At 40.1% G+C, this 26,751-nt stretch overlaps 2 protein-coding genes across 2 annotated transcripts in view; both read left to right on the forward strand.

Annotated features, from left to right (window-relative positions):
* The window catches only part of LOC124137707, a 48,311-nt gene extending 31,476 nt beyond the window's left edge, over positions 1 to 16,835 (forward strand). Inside the window, exons 5-26 of the mRNA XM_048402762.1 lie at positions 608 to 668; positions 1,156 to 1,268; positions 2,025 to 2,110; positions 2,915 to 2,973; positions 3,487 to 3,608; positions 4,466 to 4,556; positions 5,117 to 5,225; positions 5,785 to 5,959; positions 6,800 to 6,989; positions 7,196 to 7,404; positions 8,005 to 8,129; positions 8,587 to 8,798; positions 9,224 to 9,369; positions 10,143 to 10,319; positions 10,723 to 10,881; positions 11,403 to 11,545; positions 11,667 to 11,737; positions 12,794 to 12,960; positions 13,702 to 13,868; positions 14,347 to 14,530; positions 15,546 to 15,716; positions 16,624 to 16,835. Of these exons, the coding sequence (XP_048258719.1) occupies positions 608 to 668; positions 1,156 to 1,268; positions 2,025 to 2,110; positions 2,915 to 2,973; positions 3,487 to 3,608; positions 4,466 to 4,556; positions 5,117 to 5,225; positions 5,785 to 5,959; positions 6,800 to 6,989; positions 7,196 to 7,404; positions 8,005 to 8,129; positions 8,587 to 8,798; positions 9,224 to 9,369; positions 10,143 to 10,319; positions 10,723 to 10,881; positions 11,403 to 11,545; positions 11,667 to 11,737; positions 12,794 to 12,960; positions 13,702 to 13,868; positions 14,347 to 14,530; positions 15,546 to 15,716; positions 16,624 to 16,833 (3,147 nt within the window). The 3' untranslated portion in view covers positions 16,834 to 16,835. The remainder of the gene's footprint in view (positions 1 to 607; positions 669 to 1,155; positions 1,269 to 2,024; positions 2,111 to 2,914; positions 2,974 to 3,486; positions 3,609 to 4,465; positions 4,557 to 5,116; positions 5,226 to 5,784; positions 5,960 to 6,799; positions 6,990 to 7,195; positions 7,405 to 8,004; positions 8,130 to 8,586; positions 8,799 to 9,223; positions 9,370 to 10,142; positions 10,320 to 10,722; positions 10,882 to 11,402; positions 11,546 to 11,666; positions 11,738 to 12,793; positions 12,961 to 13,701; positions 13,869 to 14,346; positions 14,531 to 15,545; positions 15,717 to 16,623) is intronic.
* A 51-nt stretch (positions 16,836 to 16,886) lies between these two features.
* The window catches only part of LOC124137709, a 94,992-nt gene continuing 85,127 nt past the window's right edge, over positions 16,887 to 26,751 (forward strand). Inside the window, exons 1-14 of the mRNA XM_048402720.1 lie at positions 16,887 to 16,899; positions 17,089 to 17,286; positions 18,665 to 18,745; positions 19,076 to 19,224; positions 19,502 to 19,640; positions 20,262 to 20,483; positions 20,862 to 20,928; positions 21,864 to 22,027; positions 22,750 to 22,883; positions 23,332 to 23,470; positions 24,306 to 24,551; positions 24,987 to 25,029; positions 25,921 to 26,075; positions 26,418 to 26,509. Coding sequence (XP_048258677.1) covers positions 16,887 to 16,899; positions 17,089 to 17,286; positions 18,665 to 18,745; positions 19,076 to 19,224; positions 19,502 to 19,640; positions 20,262 to 20,483; positions 20,862 to 20,928; positions 21,864 to 22,027; positions 22,750 to 22,883; positions 23,332 to 23,470; positions 24,306 to 24,551; positions 24,987 to 25,029; positions 25,921 to 26,075; positions 26,418 to 26,509 — 1,842 coding nt within the window. The remainder of the gene's footprint in view (positions 16,900 to 17,088; positions 17,287 to 18,664; positions 18,746 to 19,075; positions 19,225 to 19,501; positions 19,641 to 20,261; positions 20,484 to 20,861; positions 20,929 to 21,863; positions 22,028 to 22,749; positions 22,884 to 23,331; positions 23,471 to 24,305; positions 24,552 to 24,986; positions 25,030 to 25,920; positions 26,076 to 26,417; positions 26,510 to 26,751) is intronic.

Raw genomic sequence — 26,751 nt, forward strand, 5'->3', positions numbered from 1 at the left:
GCAGTACTTATCAATTGAAAAAATGGAGCATCCATTTGATTTGTATGGGGAGAGTGGTGGGGTTTTGTTTGGGGAACAACAATTTTCTCCGAGCTATTTCCAACAAACTATTTATTTACTAAGCACCCTCAAAGAAACTATTCATTTTTTTCACCAATGCCAACAATGTTTTCATTTGGGGAATATTTCTGAAAAAAATATGTCACGGTGAGACACGCCATTCCTGTCGGAACATATATTTCGCTCTAGCCTTATTACCTACAAAACGTCAGTGCTATAAAGTGATATCAGAGAACAGACAGATCATGTGGACATGATAAACAATAAGCCTGTCTACAAAAAGTCAGGGGATCAAAGTGGTCCTAGGTGGAGTGTTGCGTCCCTTATCCGTTTCACGATCCTCTGAACGTGCGTTTGAATCCACGATTCATCGTTACCCGACGGTTTGTTGCTTATGTTATCGTCCACTGGTTTAGGGTGACCCTATTGCAGCAATCCTGATTGAACTGATTGGGATGCAAAGCAACATTCGTTCTCTCAGCATCCATAGCATCTGGGTACAATGTATTAATCACACGAACATTAAGTTTCTTGGTTGTCTTTTCAGGGCCATGTCCATGCAACTGACGACGGCTGGGGCTATCACGTGAGAGAGACTGGAAATGAGGGTAAGGATCTGGGAAACGGTTTTGGGAAGGTCATGTATTGGGTGTCAGAGTTGGTGTTGGTGGTCGTGGAGAGGTTGTTGGTCGTGGAGTGGTTGTGGTCGTGGAGGGGTTGTGGTCGTGGAAGGTTGAGGCCAGGGGGTTGTGGCATTGTTGGCCAAGTCACGATTAGCAGTAAAAATCTAAATGAAGCCAGTATCAGAGCATCACACATGGAAAGGGAAGCACGCATATCATATAACGAAATGGCAGGTGAATTGCTTAAAAGCAAAATGATCTGAAAACATTTTTATTTCATCTTGATCGTGGTTATGTGTTTTATGGAAGTTCTATTGCATGCAAACATGGACAGTTACACAGTCTCATTTTCCGAGAAACTGTATAGCTGTTTGGCTGATATTTGTCCTCTTCTTTAATAGCTGACAATTTCCTGATTTTAGAACTCATTAACGCTATTTGAGTTTGTGTATCTGTAACATTCATACTCCAGGTCCCCACAACGCCACCTACACTGTGCGGCCGACTCTCACAGGTCACGTGTTCACCAAGACACGACACCCTGGCCACCACCCCGTCAAGCATGCGACGTCAGAGTATACCAAGGTAGATGACGTAGTTTCTGCCGCTGACGATGAAACATATTACGAAAATAATGTTTGAAAGTGATATTGATTTTAAAAATCTTCTGCAAATTCAGTATACTTTCAAATGACAGTTCATAATGGACAGTGACTATATTGCTATTATGCAAAATGCATAAGAAAGGTCAATAAGTCCTTCCAAACCGGAGGAATCAGATTCAGATTCAGAGTGATTCAGATTCAGTTGCTCATCTGTGTCCTTTTCATCACATTGTTTTGGGCAGATTAAAGCCTGGATGCAAACAGGACGAGCGTATAACAAAACACACCTTTGACTTCATCCCATTTTCCGAACGCACAATTATTTTTCAGGAACGTGCACGTGCTCCACCCACAGCTAATTTAGTAGTGATGTGATTCAAATTGGAGAATTTCCACGTAACTCGGACATCCCCATTCTACATAATTTGTTGTTGTTATTTCATTTTATTTCTGTTGACAAATCATAATTAATTAGTCACAGTTATCACATGAATATGCAGGCACTGAGAGTGACGAGTTCATCACACATGGAATACGATCCAAGAACTCAAAACAACTGAATCAAATAATAAGTACCTGTTTGTGTTTAATCTGACTAAACAACATGGCGTGATATGGCAGAATAAGCTTAAATCAGGAATGTCTTCCAAGAAACTGAACCTGGGTGAAAGACTCACATTGAATCAATATTTATATATTAAATTGCTATAATGTTGATTTATGACTATGTTTTCAGACGTTGTATTACGACTCTGCCCTTGGGACTATGCACACCATTCAGGTGGAGGAAAAGTTACAGGTCATGCATAAGACTGCAGAAGGGTGAGGATATTAAATATTTCCCTTGAGAACATCTTGATTTTGATGTTATCATATTTATATACCCCACCCTTGCATGAGGAGGTGGGGCAGAGTGACAGTTTGCTATGCAGTGCTGCGTCTCTTAGTCATGCCACGTGATCGTGGGTTCGAATCCTGGTTCGCCAAGACTGTGTATCTAGGTTTGTCAGCACCATAACTGTGCTCGTGGGCTGCACTATAGTGGTAAACGTGCAGTATTTGCATAAATTCCAGCTTTATCATCATCACCATCTTCCTCTTCCTCCTCCTCCTCTTCCCCCTCTTCCTCTTCCCCTTCTTTTTCCTCTTCCACCTACTTATCATTATCATCCTCTTCCTCCTCTTCCTCCTAGTCATAATCCTCTTCCTCTTCTTCTCCTTCCTCTTCCTCCTCATCCTCATCATCATTCTCTTCCTCCTCCTCCTCCTCCGCCTCATTGCCATCATCATCATCATCCTCTTCCTCTACATCGATTTTAATCACATGACCATCTTTATACTCAGTCTTAATAAATTAGTAAATGGGTTGAGTATAACGCAGCTTTGAAGGTATTTCAGTTATATATCCTATGATTTGAGATTAATGTGAGATAGTGACACTTTGGTAAACCCCACAATCGCGGGCCTCTCTCGGCCTCAATGAATATAGATATTATATAAGGAGCACCACACTCAAAATGATTCTAATAGTAAGCCAATCAGTAGACCTATTTAGTACCGTTGATAACTGTGTACATTCCTCAGTATTAACCAATACGACTATGCTTATTTCTGATTTTTAACTAGATACAACCCGTATGAAAACAGTCGCCCTGTAAAAGCGGTCAACAACTTCACGGAAATGGGTAAGCATTTTCAAGTAACGACAGACCCCTTACGGCTGTCAACGGTAGTAAAATATTTTAAAGACGCTTCTACTAATGTCCATACCATCTGTTTGGATGACTGCATACTCAGCTTAATGCTGTGTACTTCAACAGTTATTGTGTGAGTTTGACAGGGCAGATGTATATTTTCGCGACAGTTTTTTATAGACTAACACAGTGCCCAATTTATCCCAAATACAATCAACTAGAAGGAACTATATATACAATTAAATGAAAGCATTCAGTAAATTCATACGCGGATCCAGACACTTATGCTGACGAATGAAAAAGATTTTACTGAATCAAGAAATTAACAATGAATTGACTAATTTGTGGCAAACAAACCTGAACAATTTTCCATTCTGTTCTTTAAGCTCCTATGGGGCACTTGAACTGTTTCATCACGATTCGAGAAAATTAACGTTTCCGTTTTATGAAGAAGAGTGTTTTGAAACTGTAACACATAAAAGTCTAACTGAGTACTGTCTCCAGACTACCCCGAGATGTCAGCTCAAGGCAGAGGAAAGTTGGTGTTCCTCAGCAGACACAAGGCCGTCAGTATTCCCAGCAGACCAAAGACAGACATCACGAGGGCGTCCATTCATATCAAAGAGGTAACAAGTTTAGCTTTAACAAAATGTTGTATACTTTATTAATTTGAATTATCCAGTGCAATTCCGTTAATGAAGCGACAAAACCCTTTCCATATCCGATAGAAATCTCTGCATAAAGAACAGTCGATAGTACGAATCATGACAGGCCGAAGTATGTTGAGATATTCTACAGATACAAGTGAGAAATGGGCCTGATCAACTGTTTACAAAACTAGCGATTTATATCCTCTGCTATTTGTGCCCTACTCATATCTACATTTATAGTCAATCTGATACATCAAACATTTTTTTTCAGGTGTTAAACTGTTAGGGTGAACATAAACATGTCTTTTCGCACACAACACAAACATTCCTGAAAAAAACAACGTATGATTAAATCAAAAGTCTTCAAGTCAGAGATGATTAACCAATTCCCTTCATCATGTGATCTTGTTTCTAAAGTGTTAGAGAAAGGAATGAGGCAATATATATGTAAAGAATCAATACTTTTGAGACATTATATGCAGAGAAACTCTGTTGTGATAAACTTTAAGACAATTAGTTATCTTGGGTTATAAAAAAATATGACCAAAAAACGTTAGGGATCATGAATAATTGTGGGGATATTTTTTGCAGTGAAGAATGCATAAAATATAACCCCAAGCCCGTCACACTCCTTTATTATTGTGTTCAGGATATATCATGCTAACGCTTTTGTCAATCGGTCAACAGACCGGATAGACAAGGAACCAATCAAAAACGAGGAAACAAAATATACGTATGTATTTTATAGGAAAAAGGTATTGGACGATGAATTAAAAATGTACCTTCTCGTACTGCAACGCAGCATCCTGAACGTTTGTACGTTGGTATTCCAGGTGAAGCGCCAGAAGCCAGCAATCGATGTGAACGAATACCTGCAATATGTGAGGGGGAACCTCACTTGCATGCGAAACGAGCCAGAAAAAGGTACAGTTACGTGTATATATGTCCAGGAGTTTTGACAATGTGAAATCAATGCAACACTGCCGTGTAACATTCAAGGCTATACGGCATTGGCAAATATAAGCCTCTAAATCATATAGTTGATCCAATTGTAACAGATTGCACGTAACCACAACTGTCCATTTCCATAGGTGTTTTTCAAGAAATGAACGACGATTGGGAGTTGTTTTTTTGTACAATAAAACACTGCAGGGAGAATAAACCATGGGGCGCCGCCCCGAGTGGTCTATTCTCCTTGCAGTGTTTTATTGTCTCATCTCTCCCGCTGTTGGATGCGATTGTTCATCGCGTTTATTTGCGTGGCACACCTACATCTATGGGGAACAACTCACTAGACACTCCTTCTAAAAATAACGTCGTCCAATATACAACGTTATCAAGTTTCGAGCGCATGTTCAGATCTCCAGCAATAACGTCCTTATAGAACAATATTTTATCTAGAAATTAGCACTCTTCATTGTTTTTTGCGTTTAGAGCTATCTTATTTTTAGTAATAAAAGAAGAATCTGGATTATTTTTTTCAGGTTCGAAGAATTTGGACAAATGCTTCACGGGAATTGTATCTGTTCTCCAAGACTTACCTGACCAGGCGTTGGTTCTCCTTGCTGAAAAGTACCTGACAGATAGGCCGAGGTGAATAGACCCTTCAAGTACACAAATTGAAACAGTTTGAAGGAAATGACATCATATAGATCAATATTGTATGTGACGTCAGTTACGAAAGCAATGGTGAAAGGAATCTTCTGCGTACATGTATGCATACACATTTCGTTATGTACATTATTTCAAATTATTTTCGTATTAAAACGGCCCAGAAAGTTTATCATTTACCATCGAAAAGTGCATTTATTTTTCTACTAATAAATATATCAAACAAATAGTATTTGTAAACTCTATCAAAGCTGAATGACATTATCTACCACATCATTCCCTTTTTTGTGCACTTGATGTACAATGTAGGTCCTTTTGGGTACCAGTAAATATCCTGTTACCCTATTTAAGATGCGAGTTTTACAGAAAATAGCTGGTTGCTATGGTACGAAAAAGCAAGTCCTTTCATGGTGACCTCAGCGAAGATGAGTTATCGTTTTCCGTGTAGCTTACTTATTTTGCCCTGAACTGATGCAAAGTCTGGCACACTAGAATATCATTAAACCACCATGCTTACAAGGGTACCCTCCATCTCTTTCAGACTGACCAAGACCTTCAAGGACCAGAACCATATGTTTGATGCTATCGCTAGTCTGACCACAGACCTGTCCCAGCAGCTCCTGCTAGACCTTGTGCTCAACAGATCCAGACCCGACTCCTCCCTGGTGAAGAGACTCATGTTCCACATCATCTCACTTGATGGACCACCGATAGACGTAAGTGTAACTATGTGTGTTATATAACAGTTACAAGCTTATGTTGTACATAATCTCATTTGATGGACCACCGATAGACGAAAGTGTAAATATGTGTGATATGTCAGTTGCAAGCTCATGTTCCACATCATCTCACTGGATGGACCATTGATAGATGTAAGTGTAAATATGTGTCATATAACACTTACAAGCTCATGTTGTACATCATCTCATTTGATGGACCACCGATAGACGTAAGTGTAAATATGTGTGATATAACAGTCACACGCTCATGTTGTACATAATCTCACTCGATTGACCACCGATAGACGTAAGTGTAAATATGTGTGATATAACAGTTACACCCAAATGATGTACGTTATCTCACTTGATGGACCACTGAAAGAAGAAAGTGTAAATATATATGGTATAATAGTTACAAGATCATGTTATACATGGGATCACATATAGACGTAAGTGTAAATATGTGTGATCTTACACTTAAATATCATGTTCCCCTTATAATGCCTTGTCCTTTTGTCACGATTGAACAGAGAAGCGCCGACTATATGGTGTGTAAATGTGCAAACAGAATTGTTATAGCAATGTTTCCTTTTGTTATACTCGATATTACACGAAGTCTGAAGTCTCCACAAATCACGTAACTGTTATTCGTCGCAAGAACGCTGATCCAGCAAAGTGTTTTTAACTTTGGTAGCCGCGAACAAGGCTTCTACGACCAGTTGTACTATTAATTCACGGAGTGTCAACTTTACGTGGTAGAAAGTTCAAAGGGATCTAAACGATGCGGTTTCAACTTATATCCACGATTATTCGGGTATTTTTTCACATGTTGTACAGAATATCATCACGAAACTGAAGAGCCTGTGTTTTGAGCGCGATAAGGCCCCAGTGGCTTTACAGGAACAAGAAACATATCACAGAATGGTGCTGGCATTGGGGGTGGTTGCTAGGCGACTGTTGGACGCTGGGAGGAAGGGGGAAGCGGTTAATATTGTCCTGAAGCTTGAGGGCTGGCTCGGATTGCACGGTGAGAATTACGTTTTGATTGTGTTTCGTCGTACCCGATGGCTTTGACCTTTGCGTATTCCAGTCATAGGTTTCTCTGACTCTGACTCTGACTGATACTGTTCTTACAGATCGACTGACATAGCCTTAATATTACTGACTGCAGCCTTAAAAACTAACCGTGATCATCATTCAGTTGTCGATTACGTATCTACAAATCTGTTCCAGATCCCTGGATGTTCCGTCAGAAACGGTCCACCATGACAGAACGTGAAGTCCTTGATGACGACCGTTGGAGAGTTATCTTGCTGGGATCTCTGGGTAATGCCGGTCTCGACCAATCATTTGAGATGATTGTGTCACATGTCAACACCACCAACTCTCAGTGGGTGAAGCGAGCTGGGATACACGCCATGAGGAAGTACCGACACGAAGGGGTATTGGAAATGATTTTAAACTAACTTTTAAACAATACTTCAAATGATTTACACAGTTGAGACAGTACATTTTCACTACCGAATATTTTCTGTAGCGAAATCTCTGAAGTTTGCAAGTCGCCATGACCATACTTTAATTCGAGATCTCAAGTAGGAGCTTTAATTATATTGTCTGACTATGCCAAATTACGATCTTACTCCTTCAACATTTGGTTTATTTGATTGATGCTCGAACCCAGGATACAAAGTCTGCACATTATGTTGGCAACAAATATAAACAGGCATCTCAGCAACGTTGACCACGACCTGAAATGGGCAGTTATGCGTGTTATACATGTACGAATTATATATAACCTGTTGCAGGCAGCACATCTGATGTTGAAGACAGTTGTGCATGTGTGAATGATATATTCCCTGTTGCAGACAGCACATCTAATGTTGAAGTCAGCCTGTATGTATGAATTATATATCCCCTGTTGCAGGCAGCACATCTGATGTTAAAGACAGCCTGCATGTATGAATGATATATCCCCTGTTGCAGGCAGCACATCTCATGTTGAAGACAGCCTGTATGTATGAATGATATATCCCCTGTTGCAGGCAGCACATCTGATGTTAAAGACAGCCCTGTACGATGACGACGAGAAGGTCCGATATGAAGCTCTGCTACAATACCAGGCCCACCCAAAGGCTGCCATAATCGCTCCCATGTACAGACAAGAAGGGTGAATGTTGAATGATTTTGTGTGTTTAATGATTCATACATTATCCTTTTTCGTGGCACCATGATATGTTCCCTACAAAGCCAGCAGCTCATGGTGTACCAGCTTGTACGAATTGTACCTTCCTCAATACCTCATTGGGCCGATGGGTAGCTCTGTGGCTAAAGACTCTTGTTCCAGAATCGCCATGAAAAGTGTCAGTAAATTCTACTGTCTTACTCACTCATTTCTGTGTACCTCTGGCTCCCTAGCTTGTTGGCAGTAGTCGCCTGGTTGTCCTATACCACGCTATTTACTTTACAGTTGCATCCTTTCCACTTGTATAATGAGACTTGGTCTCTTACGAGCCCCCTACCCGTGTCCGTTGGCATCACCTTTGACTTTGACTCTTTCCTTCAAATTGAACTGATTTTACGCAATTGAAAAGCTGTTGAAAACATAATACATTGATACATTACAGTCCTATGAATGGATCCATATTTCACGTGGACCCCCGCTATGTTGGCAAGCGGGACATTGAGGTACACGACCGACACAAAAGGGGACTCTTTGATGAGAAGATCGAATTCATACTGGCTTCACCAAGTGTAGACTGGAAGAAGATGCTTGGGTCAACAACCATTGGAGCGTCCTTTGGACTGATTATTAACAACGCTTTAGACTTCAAAATAGGTATGCTAGTGTCAATGCCATACATGTATATACCCTTATATCGTATCCAGATTGTTCAAGACAAGACGGCTAAAAAAAATAGATATTCATTACTTACGTAATTCAGATTCAAATGTAGACGTTATAAAACATCATTGTTGACGTTGACTATTATGTCAGGTTGTCATTTGAAAACATTTGGCGAATACCAAACCCAAGTAATGTTGAAGCAATCCAAACCAAAGTGAAAGCAATCCAGAGCAATTCGTAATTCCTACATTTGAAGGATTCTGAGGAACGGAAGTTATTTGACCTTCAATTTTTTTTATTATTTGTCTCTATATATTCTGTATACTGTATCTGACAGTTTATTTCGTGTTTCTTCAAAGCTTGAAAAGAGGGCAATTCCTTCCAGTGCTATTGCATATGATCACTGCATGTTACAGAGCCTCTGAGCGGACACATGAGAATAAACATCCACGATGAAGCTTTCGCCCGCATCCACCTTGGCTTCAAGGGAGAGAACCTGGAATTCTTTATGGGGAGGATCTGCTTCAAGGGAGGAGCGTCTTACAACCTGAACATGCTGCAGGTGACCTCACAATGCAACCTGTTGAATCGCACTTCTGTGGGATCGAGTCTGCTCAGCTTAACCACTGTTGGCACTCAACTATTTAGGACTACCGCTGTCTCTCCCCAACCACCACCCCTCCCTACCAACACTCCTGTCTGCATGATGTGTCCATTCAGGACCATCAGCCACAACCTGTAAACACATGACTTTAATGTGCCTTTAAACGTTTCCAATATTGTTTCCAACGTCTAGCGTTCTATTATATGTCTACGCTCAGTCGTATTAGTAGTCAAGACGTCTGGAGCCCTACAGTGTAATAGGAAGACAATTGATTGTCAAAATGCCATCAAGATTACTATCACATCAGATTAAATCTGAAAACATTTTTAAAAGAGAATATCTCTTGCAACTGTCATTATAATATTATATTGTTTCTTATGTGATTCGCAAAGATGTCTTTTTAAGGGTTTATTTAATTGTGCAGTTCTTCATGTCCTTGTCGGGGTCACGGGTGGCCGCGATTCCCTGTGCAGAGTTGCGTCCCTTTGGCACGCCAGAAACCTATGATTGTAGGTTCGAATCCCGGTTCGCCCAAATTATGTGTCTAGGTTTGTCAGCACCATACCCGTGCTCGTGGGTTTCACCGAAGTGGTAAACGACTGAGACCTGCATCACTTCGGGCTTTCCTCCCACAGTAAGCTGACACGTCGTGATATAACTGGAATACTGTTACAAGCGGCGTTAAACACAACTCACTCACTCACTCACTCATGTCCTTGTCCATGTTGCAGGAGTACGGCGTGGACAACCTCAAGAAACTGGTTGAGCTCTACGACGCTGTTAAAGGTGATGCTGCTGGCGCTCTAGCGACAGGTCTGGATCTGTTCAAGAGCATCGTTAGTGGAGAGTTCTCGTTTGCTGACATGATAGAAGATTTCAGGACGGCACTGGAAGAGCTACCAGATAAGGTGGAGGTTTTGAGATCATGTTAATGTAGCGTTAATGTTGTCATGTATGAAGGGGCGGTTGCCTCTGGCATGTTATTGATATGCGATCTCTGAAGTTACTTTAATGAGTGAAGTTATGTCTTAATTAACTGTCGATTTATAAAGAATGGATTTTTGTCTGTTACGCCAAATGGATAATTTTTTCTATGGATACTCCATACTGGTTATCATGTTGCGATGGCATTTTATAACTTAAGTGAAATTATGTCAAATTTGATTCCAAACTGATTTCATTAGTCGTGTAGCATTTCGTAAAGAAACGTGACTGGGATGTTTGATAAAGTTGAACACAAAAACAGACGGAGATTAACCAGTATTTCCTTATTGGCAAGGTAGATGTACATGTAAAGGTGGTATGTTGCAGGTTGTCAGTGTTGGGAAGAAGGCATCAGACGCTATGGAAGTCCTTGGCGAGCTGGATGAGAAACAGCTGCCTCCCTTTGCTAAACCTGCCAGGAACCTTGTGTTGAGAATCACAAACCTTTACAAGGAAGTCAAGTCATCGGTGCTCAGCTTTTACAATGTAAGTAATTCCACAATACTTGTGTGTTCTTGAATATCTTGTTATAAAACCACCCGAAATTCTATTTGAGCATTATTTCTGTTAAATAATATTATAATTCCATGTCTTTGGGTATATGAAAGTACATTATATAGCATAATTGAGGCCTCGGAAGGTTACCCTCTACTATTTGGATGTCAGTTGGGCAGGATGCTCTTAGTCCGCGTGCCTGGGGAACTATTATGTATTGATTCCCGAGGATTGGTCGTGGCTGTAGACAGTATTTCAGTTAAGCCACGATGTATCAGCTTAAAGTGGGAGAAACACCCAAAACGTTTACATGAAATCCATGTAAAGGGGTCTGGTAATTTTGCATATATCACAGCCTTGCACCATTGGCGCCTCAAACCACCCGGTAGGCTGAGGTTTTGTTGAACTGAAAAAAATGAAATTAATACAACATACAATACAATAATGATTCATCATATGTTTTGTTCACAAAAAAAGAAACAAGGAGAATATCACTAGGTTGCCCATTTCAGCAACTGATGGAGACAGTGACGATCATAATACCCAGGGCAGGGAAGATGATCTATAAGGCTATCAAGGCTATCATTGATAGCTTTAGGACGTTCAACAAAGACCCAAAACAGGCAATTTCTACTGTCGCTGGTAACGTCATCACGTGAGTACATCATCATGCAGTTACACATAGTGCGAGAGATTATCTTTCGCCAGGCAATGGTTTAACATATTGTTTGTATTTTTTAAATGTAATAATTTGGGTTCATCTTGTATTTTTTCAGTATTGGCCTAGAAGTAAAGAATCTGGTACAGGCCTTAAACAAGACAAAGAACACATTATTTGCGACCATAAGTAAGTGTTTTTGAATTGGTAAAATCGTTTTGGTAATGACAAGAGTGAGTGGGTGAGTATGGTTTTACGCCGATTTCAGCAATATTCCAGCAAACCACGGCGGGGGACACCAGAAATGGACTTCACACATTGTACCCTTGTCACAGGTACAGGCGTCAGATCTTTGGTCCCATTGTTGTACCACATTTTGAAAACCACCCCTGGCTGTCAGACCCGTCTACATGGGTACAACGGTAGACAACAACGTTGTCGACTGGTAACAGAGTTCCAGCAAAAGGCCACCACGACCATCCCTTTGGCCCACCAACCTGATCTCAACCTGCTTGAACACATCTGAGGCGCAGGATGCAGAAGCTGGACCAACCAGTAGCCAATCTACAGGAACTAGCACAAGCATTGTACAAAAGTCACAGAACAGAAGTACAGAAGAGCATCAGAAATCACAGAACAGAAGTACAGAAGGGCATCAGAAGTCACAGAACAGAAGTACAGAAGAGCATCAGAAGTCACAGAATAGCATCAGAAGTCACAGAACAGAAGTACAGAAGAGCATCAGAAATCACAGAACAAAAGTACAGAAGGGCATCAGAAGTCACAGAACAGAAGTACAGAAGAGCATCAGAAGTCACAGAACAGAAGTACAGAAGAGCATCAGAAGTCACAGAACAGAAGTACAGAAGAGCATCAGAAGTCACAGAACAGAAGTACAGAGGAGCATCAGAAGTCACAGAACAGAAGTACAGAAGAGCATCAGAAGTCACAGAACAGAAGTACAGAAGAGCATCAGAAGTCACAGAACAGAAGTACAGAAGGGCATCAGAAGTCACAGGACAGAAGTATAGAAGAGCATCAGAAGTCACAGTAATTTTACCTTTTACATGTATGTAGTTGTATTACTGTTATGACTACCCTGGTCTAGAGTTTCACCAAATTGATAAGCATCTACAAGCTGTATCACTTTGGGCTTTCCACTAACATATAACTGACTAAGAATCCGTCATAAAGATCAATACTGCTAATACCAGGGTTAAAGCCTTTTTTTACCTGCTTCAACAGAAACCCCCCCTGACTGGATGAACCTAGCTTCCCAGGTGATAGAGATAGTGGAGGCGGGGTATAAGGCAAAGAAGGCACTGCTGGAAGGTGGGGAGAAGTGGATCAAGGAGGTTGTGAAGGGGAAGAGGGATCCTGTAGCGGAGTTTTCCAAGGGGAAGACTAACGCGGTGAGTGGCTCGATATCATGTATATGTTTTTTTTAAGCACTAGAGCTAGATATTACCCTTACAAGGATACTGGCATCCCCCCATTGTATTTGGCCGCATCACTTCGGGCATTCCTTCCACATTAAGCTGACACGCCGTGATACAACTGGAATACTGTTTCAAGCGAAGTTAAAACCCAACTCACTCACTCACTGTTACCCTTCTGGAGGATGCTGGCATCACCTCATTGTATGTGTTGTATTATGGACTTGGCCCTCGCGGTATCAAGTGAAGTAAAGGTCCACAGTATCTCATGCTTTTCGCAAGGACTGACTAAAGATGATGGGGGATGTCAGACTCTTTCACATGGTTGATTGTGCCACGGTTGCATGGGTCGTCACTCATGTTTTGTAAGTCACTGGTTTGTCCTGTTCAGACTGGATTATTCACAGGCCATGAACAAAAGCTGGAATACTGGTGACTGCAGCATGAAAAAAAATCATTAATTGCCTATGGACCAGTCAGATCAGGAACTGACCAGGTGGATATAAAGTTTGCGAAATCAATTGCAGTATAAAATACTCCACATGTGAGATAAAAGCATGAGTGTATGATGGACAGGAGCTTTGTGTCAGAAGTGGAACATGTGCTTTATATCGGTTTTCCCCACTATAATCCTTCGTATAACAGAATGGTCGATCCCCTAAACCTACAAATAGTCTATTTATGCATGGATTGAACAGTACTGTTCAAATTTTGTAGACTGCACTGAGGCAGGAAGTTGTGACCATGCTGAAGGACATTGTTGATGATGTACTGGCTCCTCTTATACCTCTAAAGAAACTGGGAGGGAAGTTCTTGGACACTTTCAAAAAGGTGTTTGATCTCATCAACAGTGTGAAGACAGCTTACAACGCGCTGAAGGAAGGGTAAGGAGAGGCATACACGCAATAAAAATGATTGTTGTTAAATAGTAATATTGCTATCCTCAACTAGTATATATTTTTGTCGGGGCGGTCGGGTAGCCTAGTGGTTAAAGCGTTCACTTGTCACGCCAAAGACCAGGGTTCGATTCTCTCATAAAACACGAACGCGACTATTTCTGTGGAAGATACCTTATCGCAGGTATGAATTTTTGTCCAAAAGGCATAGCATTATTTATTCATTTTATTACATAGTTGGGTGTCCTGATATACATTTCAAATAAACCAACCCGAAGCAGCATTTGTGTAGAGAACGCATGCTTGGCTACTAGCTATCTATTTCGTTTTTCATGTGGAATCCTTATTCAAAGTTCATTCAAATATGGTGGTTTGTGAGTTAAAGGGAGATAGGAATTTGGAGTATTTTGTACATTACCTTATGTGACCTTCCTACTCCTATGAATCTATGTTCATAATGTTTCAGATATCGTGCAGCCCGCTCTTTGATCGACCGTGTCTTCGGCCCCAAGTGTCATAAGGAGTTCCCCCGCACCCTTCGACTTGCTGGGGGTGGATGCAATGGGCGTGGCAGCTACCCCTCCGAATTGAAAAGTGGAAAGGAATACGAGCATGAAGGGATAGATGTGACCATTTCTTCTGGAAAAGACGTGAGTAACATTTGTCGGTCTTCATCTTCCACTCCTGGTGCTAAGAGATAACGTGTGCGGTTCTTTCGTAAACATATTATATTTTAAATGATACATGTATTTCAACACTTTTCCAAAACTTTAAAATAATACGTATTTGAACTTTTCAAAAGAATATCAAAAGAAAGGAGTAACTCTTTTCTGGAGAACGTAAGCATTTCTTGTACTAAAGAACATCGAAACAAAACTTTAAGTAAAGAGGTGTCGACACTGACATGTGGTTGTATCGTTTGATCATTCATAAACAAAAGCTAACTTCCTAGCGAAGCCTCATCAAAACGTGTTCGGAAATATTAGTTTTTTCATAAACCATGTTCCCTTTAAAAACAAGTTTCACATTCTTTCATGTTCATATTCCGGTCCAATTTCTCTTCTTATATTGCACATAGGGCGCGGATGTAAATATATGTCAAATCATTTGAGTATAGATATTTTTGATCGGGCGTTTTCGGAGGCTTCCAAGTTATTCCATTAGTTTTATTGTTTGCGAAAAGAGCCACAGCAGTGTGACGTTGGTACTTGTTGTTACCCTGCCTGGCGCTCGGCATTGAGGGTCTTAAACAAGGACTGGTCCGCTCGGAGTCTGTATACTTTGTCTATATGCGGTATATATATTAAACTGCGACTGGTATCTCTGTGGGCTTCCACTATAAAATTGGCTTTAGTCCGGACAAGTACAAGCAGCCACACACACACACACACACACACACACACACACACACACACACACACACAGAAGGGCATGTACTTGCAATAATCTTGAACGCGACGTTAAACCCCATCTCGCCACAACGCACCTAATAAGACACAATTAGATGTATGAAGCATGTGCAATGAAGGCAACAACAGAGCAAGTTGACATGTGGTCATTTTACTAAAATAATGTTTAAAGTGGCATCAAACCCAAGCTACTCACTCACTCACTCACTTGAGGTATATGTCCATAACAACAACACTATATTCAACTTCTCCGCAGATTGTGGCTCCGTTTGCTGGCAAAATTAGGCTGTCTGAGAATCCCAATGAGGTCATCATCATCCCGAATGCAGGATCTCTGAAGGAAACTGAGGTCATCATCACCAACATTGATCCCGACAGCTCCTTAAACATCCAACATCCAGGTGACTCTACTTACGTGGACAGCCCAGTAAGTCGTGAATTGCAACATGGAGTAGACAGTGACAGGCTTCTGAGACGAAAGGCAATAAATACTTACTTTTTTGTGAAAATTGTATGAATGGCTGGAGCTACCGGTAGGGCATGCCTACCCCTTTTGCGAACACCTGGTGTCACCACAGATTTTCAGTCGTCCATTCATATACTTTCTACAGCTGTTTGCCCTTTACTCAAAGTGCTATCTGTTTCGGCAGAAAATCTAGCTGGTTATTCTCTTGCACTGACAATTTATATTAAAACCTCGAAAAACATTTGGAATCGCAGCTCACGTTTCACGTTACATACTACTATGTACATACCTAAATATATCTCTGAATGGCCTAACATGCATAAATTGAAAAACATGTTTATCCAACATTAGAGTAAGAGATATGAAAAAAATGTCCAATTTGCTTTGGTGGTCAAGCTCGGCGATTTTGCGCGTGCTACCGAACGTGCATCATGCCATCAACCACCGGTTTAGATGACCAAGATATTATTTAAAGATCCTCTGATAAACCTGTACTTTTACGTACTGGGATATAATTTTTAAAAACTTCATAGTTATACCTTTGTACTACCATTCACAACCAGTCAATTGCTCGTCCTTTCTTATGTCAAGCGTCGTCATAAATGTTATCTTCAAGTTATCTGACATTATAATCGCCTTCTCGTATGCTGTCTGTAGACGGCAGATTGAAAGTGCAAAACCAAATTGTCCTTTGTTTTGTCGTGGGTGTTAGGTTCTTATATATGTCCGTCGATTCATTCCAGAAATTAAACATCTTCTTTCACTGTTGTTATTGTTCAAATTCATTGTTCCTTCGCTATTATGCCAACTGAAATTTTTTGTTAAATACTTTGCCATGTCTTTTATTATAACTGAATGTATGCCCCAGGTGAATGCTGGACAAAAGATAGGCGTGGCGGCCAACTCCCCGTGTGGGGGTAACGAGCATATCCACCTCGCCCTGAGAAGGAAGGGTGGCTATGTCGACCCAACACGCTACCTGGAGGTCAGATTACCCGAAATCCCGGAGTGGGTGCAAGAATGTGACGACTACAAAGTGGTGTTTAAGGCAAGTGACATATTTAGCTTTCTTTGTTAAAAAGGGACAGACACGTAAACATGTACGTGTACTTGCTGAGGTTATATTTATCTATGTATCCTAGATGTAATTAGCTTTTGTCCCAAACACGAAAAGTAAGCAGTCAAGCTGGTGTCATTTGCATAACACGCGCATTTGTATAAACACAAACTGTTACGTGTTTTCTATAGACACATGCTTTGGCATATGTCGACATACAAGTTTTCTATGTACACATAATGTTACATATTATGTGACATATTGTGTTTTATACAGACACAAGAGGCATTATATTTGTTGTGATTGATTTCCTAATTCTTGTTCAGTCTGAGACTATAGCTGAAAATTGCATCATCTGTCTGGATGGTAAGAAGGACAATGACACCAGTCCAGAGAGAGAAGGAGAGGAAATTGAAAAACCTGAGGATCTTGATTCCTCAAAAGATCCTACCTCAGTCGCCGACGCCGAAAATGGTAGGAGTTCTTCATTTTTAACTATTGAGTTACCAGAAGTTTCCCGATAAAATGCGGTAAATATTAACGAGTGTACTGTTTTAGGGACATATATTGTGAAAGCGGTGAATAACTTATTGTGTGTCATGCTCCCGATACTTCAATGTTTGAACGATGTTACACATTCAAGTAAGTCAAACATTTATTATATTAATTTTGTTTATTCAAATAAGACAGGTGACACAGTCTGAGATAACAAAATGTACAACTTTATGGATAACAACTTCTGATTTATTGCATACAGCAACGTTTCGATGTATGTTCTGATACCCTTATGAAGCTTGAGTGATAACGGTTTTAGAATCTACATCGAAATGTCGTCATATGCAAAACATTAGAACTTGTTATCCATAAATTTGTACGTTTCGTTATTTACTCTGCAACTTCTAGAATGACAATGAAACAGTTAGTCTAAGATAAATAATACAAATGCATGATAAATAATGTTTTCAACCGAAACTGGCCCCCACAGGAGATATCGCTTTGGTGAGATGAATCGATCTCTCCTTCGAGATATCGATGTAATGAAATTGCTCACAATGATTTGCAGACAAAGCAGGTCAAACATTGTTACCACCAGATTCGCATTTCAGTCAGCTCTTAAAACAGCCAAAAATTACTCAGGAACACAGCATCTCAGCTGTGCAACTTGTAAAAGATGAAGACACAGAAAGGCCTTTCCGTGCAACATACATGTATCCCGTAGCCTTCTAACTGTACATTAATGTGAAAGTTTGGGACAGGACATATAGGCAAAAAGAAGGTATCCCATGGACATTAATTGTGCTCCCCTACTTGCTACCCGCAGAATCGGAATTTGTGCTCGATTGGCAAAATGAAAACAGGAATTTGGCTAAGATGTGTACCTGAAGTTTCAGGTATATCGATGGTCTGGCATCGTTCAATAATGGTTCCTTCCACTGATGTATCTTCTTGACCTGAAAATAAACTAGAAACCAGTGAAACGCAACTTCTGTTTCCTATTTAGATAAATGCATACAGATTTACAAAAAGCTACCAAATACAATAACGTATGACAAGAGGGATGACATAAACCTGCCAAAAGTCAACTTTCCCTTCTAAAGAGGACATTTTCAAATGTGACGCATCAGTGACCAATGATGTCCGATACAATTCATTAATTTGAGTTGTACCATATGTCCCTGTGTTTGTTTCAGGTAAACACTTGAGATTGACGGGTGCTCACATTATCACGAACACTTGGTATCACTGTTTTATTGTGATTCATAAACGCATGTTTATGATAAAGAATGAATCGTACAACTACAACTACCTGCTATAATTGTGACTACTTTATATTTTACCTCTTTTATTTCAGAAAAGCCAGATTCCATGTACAAAAAGATGCAGCCTCGAAGACCACAAATCCAAGAAACGGCCAAGAAAACCAAAGATGGTGGTGAGTAGATGCTGCTGATGCTTTCATTAGACTCATATACAGTCCCTGCTGGTAGTATCGATCGAGATCGATGCCTGAAAAAGTCTACACTCAGTGTATGTATGTTTTCGATAGACAGATAAATCTGACACGTTGTGGCGTAGGTGTCTTTTCTATCGATACAATCGGTGACGATTTTTCTTTGTGACATACATGCTGTAAAACATGTTAATTGCAAAATATTCCGTGATGGGGAACTACTTAATAAGTTATTTATTATTCCAAGCTATAAACTCACTGACCGCCGTTCACATGAACCTACATTCTAATACCACCAAATATTTATTGCAGCTCTGGCAACCCTCTTCCAGAAGGCTGGTGCTTTTATGAAGAAGTTCTCTATACGTAATCTGAAAATGGGGTCTATCTTGGATCTTCTAGAGATTCTTGGCCTTGACGAGAGTCAGGAAAAGATGGCCGAGGTCATCAGAACAATAAAGGTATTTTTTGAATGCTGGACTCATGTGAAGCATTGTTACTGTCTGTTTGGTGGGACTGTGGCGAACTCCCTGGACGATGACTGACAGTCTGTCCTATAAAAGAGTATCGTGCTACCTGGACCATGACAATCTCACAAAGCAACCTCAACTTAAATGGTGATGGAAGATCAGTGTAATAATATACTGTCCAGCTATTTGAACCACTAACGATGAGCTGTATCGTAAACAACCCACATACCATTTATCATAAATATGTGCACGTGTTTCTGTGCTGCAGGATCTGATCGACAACAAGCCGTGTTTCAACCCGTATCAGATGACGGACGACCAACTGAGGACGGAGCTGACCGAGAGGGGGATGAGGGCAGAGGGGACCCGGGAACATATGATCAACTCCCTCACCACGCCATCCAACTGTGAGTACACAAGGTATTCTTATAACTTACTGATATAAAGTGGGGACTCGGGAACATATGATCAACTCCCTCACCACGCCATCCAACTGTGAGTACCCATGGCATTCTTATAACTTACTGATATAATGCGGGGACTCGGGAGCATATAATCAACTTCCTCACCAAGCCACCCAAATGTAAGTACTCATGACATTCTTCTACCTTACTGGCATAATGTGGGGACTCGGGAACATATGATCATCTCCCTAACCACGCCTTCAAACTGTGAGCACACTTGGCGTTCTTATAACTTACTGATATAATGTGGGGACTCGGGAACATATGATCAACTCCCTAACCACGCCTTCAAACTGTGAGCACACTTGGCGTTCTCATAACTTACTGATATAATGTGGGGACTCGGGAACATATGATCAACTTCGTCACCCCGCCATCCAACTGTGAGTACACATGACATTGTTATAACTTACTGATATGATGTGGGGACCTGCGGACATATGATCACCTCCCTCATGTACTAAGCGTAATCAATATTGACAGGCTATTGTTAAAATCATATGAATAAAAAATTGAAAAAATACCATTTCCCTTATATGCTTATATTCTTTTGTTATTGTGCAGCCTGTCCTCTCATGAAGATCTCCATGCCTAACAACATCTACTGTACATTTGACGACAAATGTCTTGGGTTGGAATGCTGCGTACATTTCAAACTCTTTGTGTTCCGAAAAACCTATAAAATATATTCAAGATTTGACCCCTGCGATTTGACATTTTCTGTCGGTGCTGGGAAGTTCAACAAGTCGTTTGGAATTGACGGTGACCTGAAGGATATATATGCAGGTTGGTGACACTTGTTGAATTCACCCTCTATATATTACTCACAGTATCAAGGAAAACATTATGAGAAATGGATGCTGTGTTAGGAGTTAATTTGTATTATTTTCCCTAAAAGCACCAGAGTTTCAGCAAATATACAAATATTTCCAATAATGTTTCCAGATTTTGATTTCTTTGCTTTGCAGTTGATAACCCTTCTGATTAGAGAAATTTTGAATTGCTTTGAATTATGCTTTTATGGTTAATATGAAAGATGGTAATGCTTATCTGTAAAACAATATTGAAAACATATTTTTCGGGAATTAAACATAATTCCAGCTTTGGAATGATAGCTTGTTTGTTTTCGCTTTCTGTTTTATTAAAAACCGATTTGTTTTACAGGACTGGAGAAAACTTTTCCGACGAATGTAAAACTGGATATCTTAGGAGGAATAGAGCTGGTCATTAAGTATGAAGTTACTTCCTCACATAACTGTTCATTGAAAATTCAACTTCGTGTTTTCAGTGATATAATACAGCCTCAACGAGATCGTTGACTTCAGAAATGCAACACGTTATTTTGAAACGTTTACCTAAAGGAAAATTCTATCAACGTATTTCAAGGCCAATTGGTTTACCATTGGACCAACGTGGACCATTTTTAACCAAACTATAACAATTATTATTATTATGAAAGTCAAGATTCTCCGTATTTTAAGAGTTAGATTATAAATCTATTGCCCCTTGTCTGAACTATGCTTGCATCATTCTTAATGGGTTATTTGACTATTTGCCTGGTGACCTGGTCATTTTGAAAACAATTCTAGGGTTCTGATGAGAAACATACTTTTCACTGCCTCAAAGCATATTCGTCTGTACATACAATATGGACGTCAACTACCTTTCCCATATATTCACGGAGGGGATCGCCATACTCCCCACTTCGTAACTGGACTGGACTTTCCTCCAATCCAGACTGTGTCGCAACCATGGGAAGAAATCGCCTCGTTACCTATGTACTACACTGGTGCTCAGTGGTCTAATGCGTCGCAATTCGCAAAACAGAGTTACGCCCCCAAACTGATAGGTTCCGCTGACATTTGGTTCGAATCCAAGATTTATCTTGATTAAAACCTTTCGTCTGTCAGCATCACACCTATCCAAATGGATAAACGCTTCACTGCATTACTTTGAGCTTTTCTCCCGAATCATACTGTAATGAAATAAAGCACTTCCGTAGTTGTAACCCTTGTTTCTTTACGTTGCTATCATCTGGAGTAATGACCTTGTCTTGGCTGTACTGGAGGAGTGGTTTATTATGACATCATTGCAGTTGTAGACATACATGTCTCACCTGTGAGGTGTGATGTTCAGATCCCTCATTCTTCAGTACTGATTCTTCAGAGTGAAGCTGGAGAAGGATGACACTGCTGCTCTGATCACAGTGGCGGCCGGCTTCTGTTCCCAGGATGACCACGAGAACTGCATCGCATTCTTCAACATCCTGGACGAGTTTCTGACACCACTGCCAATATGTCATCCAGACGGCTCAATAACCTGGCCAGAGGGTAAATACCGTCATTAGTATTTATCATCTTGAAGAAACTGTGTCAAAATATCCCTCTAATATCACACGAACGTGACCATTTCTGTGGAACATATCTGATACAGTTTCCTTATCGCAGGTATGAATTGCATATCCAGTATTGGGGAAGTGTCACGTACCAGCCTAGTATTATATTTACTGTTTGATACACGGTCAGGGGCGCTGGGCTGACCTAGTGGGAAAAGCGCTCGCTCGTCACGCTGAAGACCCAGGTTCGATTACCCACATGGGTACAATGTGTGAAGCCCATTTCTGGTGTCCCCCGCCGTGATATTGCTCGAATATTGCTCAAAGCGGCGTAAAATAATACTCACTCACTGATACAAGGTCACCCACTGCCTTTTGCGATGTAATCACCAGAAGACACTTTTGCTGGAAAGGTAGCATATCACTATTACCACTTTCAGTTTAAGTACAAGGCACAACAGACATACATTACTGTTCATAATAAACGTCCCCTCGATCGGGACGAGTCACGTTTATCAAAATCGATATCGCATACAAAAGTGTTCCAGTGATTGCGATCTTTTTGCGAATATCTCGCACGCATATCCTAATTGATGGGACGTTATTGTTTACAAAGGGGATGTCTGGAGGCTGTATTTAGTGACGACTGAAAATTGTATTGCTCGGTAGTTTTGTTCGTACGTCAGTCTAACTTGCATCCGCTCCTTCTTTTGACAGTTGATTACAGGGGTCTGTTTGATAAGGAATCAATTAAGAGACGAATTCGTGAAAGTGCCAAAGAGTTTGCCAAAGATGCTATAAATAAGGGCATTGAAGAACTACTTGACTTCATCCCGTGCATATCCCCTGATGTAAGTATGGCAAGAATGTGGTAATATTGTCACAGAAAATCAGTGTCACGTTCCCATTATCCACTGTCCTTTCAGCATGATGTAAATATGATGAACAGGAACAAATATAGAAATAACGTTGAAATATTTGAAAGGAAAGGAGGGACCATGTTGAAAAAGAATGCTTTTTTCTGGGGATCAGGTTAGAGTTGATATTTTCACTCGTTGCCACGCCAATCATGAACATATCAATTCCAACCACGTCACACGATAGTATAAACCTTAAACAGCCTCCATTAAATACACTCTCTATAATCTTTAAGTTATTGTAACTTGCATATATGATCTCGGCAGAATGGACACTATAGTTCGTATTTATCGGTACTCCTAAACAGTGGTACCCAGGTCTAAATGAGTTAAAGTGGTAAAGTGGTAAACAAATTAGAAAGTACACATGATTGCATTTAAGGCTCCAGGCAAGACAGATCCCTGTCCCAAACCTGAGGCCCTGACTCGGGATATCCTCAAACAGAAACTCCAGCATCGGGGATTGCAGATCACAGGCACAAGACAGGAACTGGAGCAGAGGCTCAGAGTTGGACACAAAAGTGAGCGGTTCATGATAAGGAGAAGTTCTGTTCATATTTAAAAAAATATATATCATTGGGTGAAGAAAAGGTCTGGCACAATATACTCTATGATCTCCCAACACATATTATAAAACAAAACAGCACGTACTGTGCACTGGGTGGTCAGGAAGATTGTGGGAAACTATTCAAATGCAAATATATCGCATTAAGAAAGTGTGGCATTTTACGGTTGCAATTCTGTGGTCAATTATTGCAGGTCTCAGGATGATGGTTTGGATTTGACAATAAAAAGATTGTACAGTACATGTTTGAGTTATTCAATATACTTGTACAAACAATTTGCACACTAGCAATACACGAGTATGGTACGATTTGTAGATCTGATTGTATTGAAGCTGAATATCACTTTTTATGTGTATGTCCAGTGTATAATGATTTAAGAGAAAAATAACTAAAAACAATTTTTACCATAATCCAAATGGTAACATATTAGGTAAATTAATGACATGTGATTGTACAGAAACTACGAGAAATTTATCAATGGTCATTTATCATGCTATGAAACTAAGAAAATGTATGAATTTGTAACATGCCCCAGACAATGAACTATAGGCCTTTGGCCTCATCATAATAAAGATTGATTTTACGAACACTTTCCAAAGAGGGATATGGAACATGAACGTTCACAGTATATAATGTTTAACTTTTATAGTGAAGCCACATAACTAAACGATAATGAAATATTTCATGTATTTCGAATCATAATCAATTCCTAAAACAAATCAATCCTGAACATTATGCAATGGAATGTATAGTAATTATAAATATACCGCATGGCATTGTGTACCCCCAGCTTGCAGACTGCTGAATAGGACAGTGACACTCCCAACAATAACAAACGAGAAGATCAATAAGATCGTTTACATGGAGATAGCCCCGGACTGTCTGCGGTTTGATGCGTGTGTTGACATTAAGATCAAGAAGCTGAATTTCAACAAGGCCGTCAATGCTTACATACAACTTGACCCTTGTAAATTCAAAATGACCATCAACTTTGAAGACTGCACTACGAGATTAATACTGCTGGGATACGACTGGGGTAGGTAGTGGTTTGTAAGTTAGAACCATTTTGGGAAACTGTGAGTCCTTTGATTCAAGCAGTATGATAATCTGAATACAGTTGACTAATGAATCGCACCAATGCTATTTGAGTGAGTGAATGATTCAATGATTTTTTATGCGCAAGATCAGCAGATCGATAGTATAGTGGTATATAGTTGAATGCAGTGTTATGATGAATTACCATAAATACATGTATTACAAATAAATGTTCTTTACCAGAGTTGTAAAAATACAATTGTTACTAGAATGCGATTGCTTCTCCACATGCGATGATGCTTGATGATAAGAGGCGTCAGCATCACATCGTGTTTGCTTCATAGAGATCTTCATCCCTTTCACATGTAACACATTTTCAGGTATACAACACTACTGTTTAGCAAACTATATGATATGTCTGCCATTCCATTTACAGGCAAAGAGAAGACCACTAAACTGAACGACTGGGTTTCCATAAGGTGAGACAATGAGAGCACCTTTTGTATCTTTGTTATATCCATTCGGTCTCCCTTTGAGGAAACGGTGTTGTCATCAATAATTGTTTTTACAATTTCAATGAATATAGACATGTGAGAGGTTTCACGTCCGGAGACATGCATAATGGCAAACTGTTGATCCTAACACTACGGGTTTTTTTCTGAAATATGTAAATCATGATAAATGAGGAGAATGAATAACTACTCAAATGCAAGACATATTATCAGGATGTGACTGTTTCTCTGCGAATTATCAATCTTTCCTACTGATAAAAGATAAATTGATGTCTTTTAGTTCTGAAGTGCCTTTCTTATAAAATGTGTTTGTTTGTTTGTTGTTTAACGCTGCACTCAGCAATATTCCAGCTATATGTCGGCGTTATGTAAATAATCGAGTCTGGACCAGACAATCCAGTGATTGATGTCATGAGCATCGATTTACACAATTAGGATACGATGACATGCATCAACCAAGTCAGCAAGCCTGACCACCCAAACCCGTTAGTTGCCTCTTACGACAAGCACATATACGCCTCTATAGGGCAAGCATGGGTTGCTGAAGACCTATTTTACCCCGGATCTTAACAGGACTATAAAATTAGTAGACGAATGAATTAAAGCAGCGTATCACGTCGATTTATTAAAAAATCGCATTTGGACAATCCAAACAAGTAGTGGATAACAATGAAAAGTATTCAACTCGTCAAGGTACGCTGGCCCAGTTTAATCAGGTCACATAGCAACACCCCACACCCCATGTGTGTGTGGTACTGAGATATTTCGAGCGGATTTCTAATACCAATAGTGTAGTAACGATATGAGTCAGTCAATCAAAGACCAAACTATCACTGTGTTATGTTTACCGTTCTCCAGATACACCATTGACAGAAGTGAAGCAAGGAAGGTGTTTGTGATTGACTTGGGTCTGCAAATAAGTGTTGGAGCATCGGAACCGATTCTGGATAGTTTGTTGATAGAAAAACTAGATGTACCTATTCCCATTTGTAATGAAAACTTCTCTCTGCCGGGTAAGTGTCGAAAACAGTAGATACTTTTATCAACTCATTGTATTACTTAAAGTCGAAATATTCTGAACCATTCATGCAATTAAACTCACTTAGTCGGAACCAGGCAGTCTGGAAATCCAGCCTTCCGATCGAATACTGTGAGAAAATAGAGGAACCTATGTGAACGAATTCAATAGGGTCGATGCCGGGGTTTCGCTATATACCCTATGTTTAGTAGATATGCATTCATCACGCGCATTGCATCTCTAACAATGCCAATCATTTGGTTAAATTCAGCTCAATATGAAGAGGTAACATCGTCAGCTTCAAATACATAACCATTTCATAAATGTCTGATTAAAGGAAGCGGATCTCTGAAGAAGCTTGCGGAGGAAATGGGAGGAAAGCTAATCAGAGAAGTTGTAGATGTGGTGTTTCGAAAACTTGGACTGGATGTAAGTTTTCAGAACCGACTATTGGCTTATATGTCTCCATGAACTTTCCACAAACACACAAACTGATCTTTGATGCGAAACTGAAGTATGCTATGGGCTCGTATCAAAATATTTAGTGGAAACTATGAACTATGTAACTATATAACCCACAAGTGTAGAATGATCGGGTGTAATAACCGACATTTGCACATGTGCATTTTGTCGATGTATTCACCCGGGCCATATAATCCGTAATTCCTCGC

Source organism: Haliotis rufescens, unplaced genomic scaffold (assembly GCF_023055435.1).
Source record: "Haliotis rufescens isolate VD_foot unplaced genomic scaffold, xgHalRufe1.0.p SCAF_29, whole genome shotgun sequence".
Taxonomy (NCBI): Eukaryota; Metazoa; Mollusca; class Gastropoda; order Lepetellida; family Haliotidae; genus Haliotis; species Haliotis rufescens.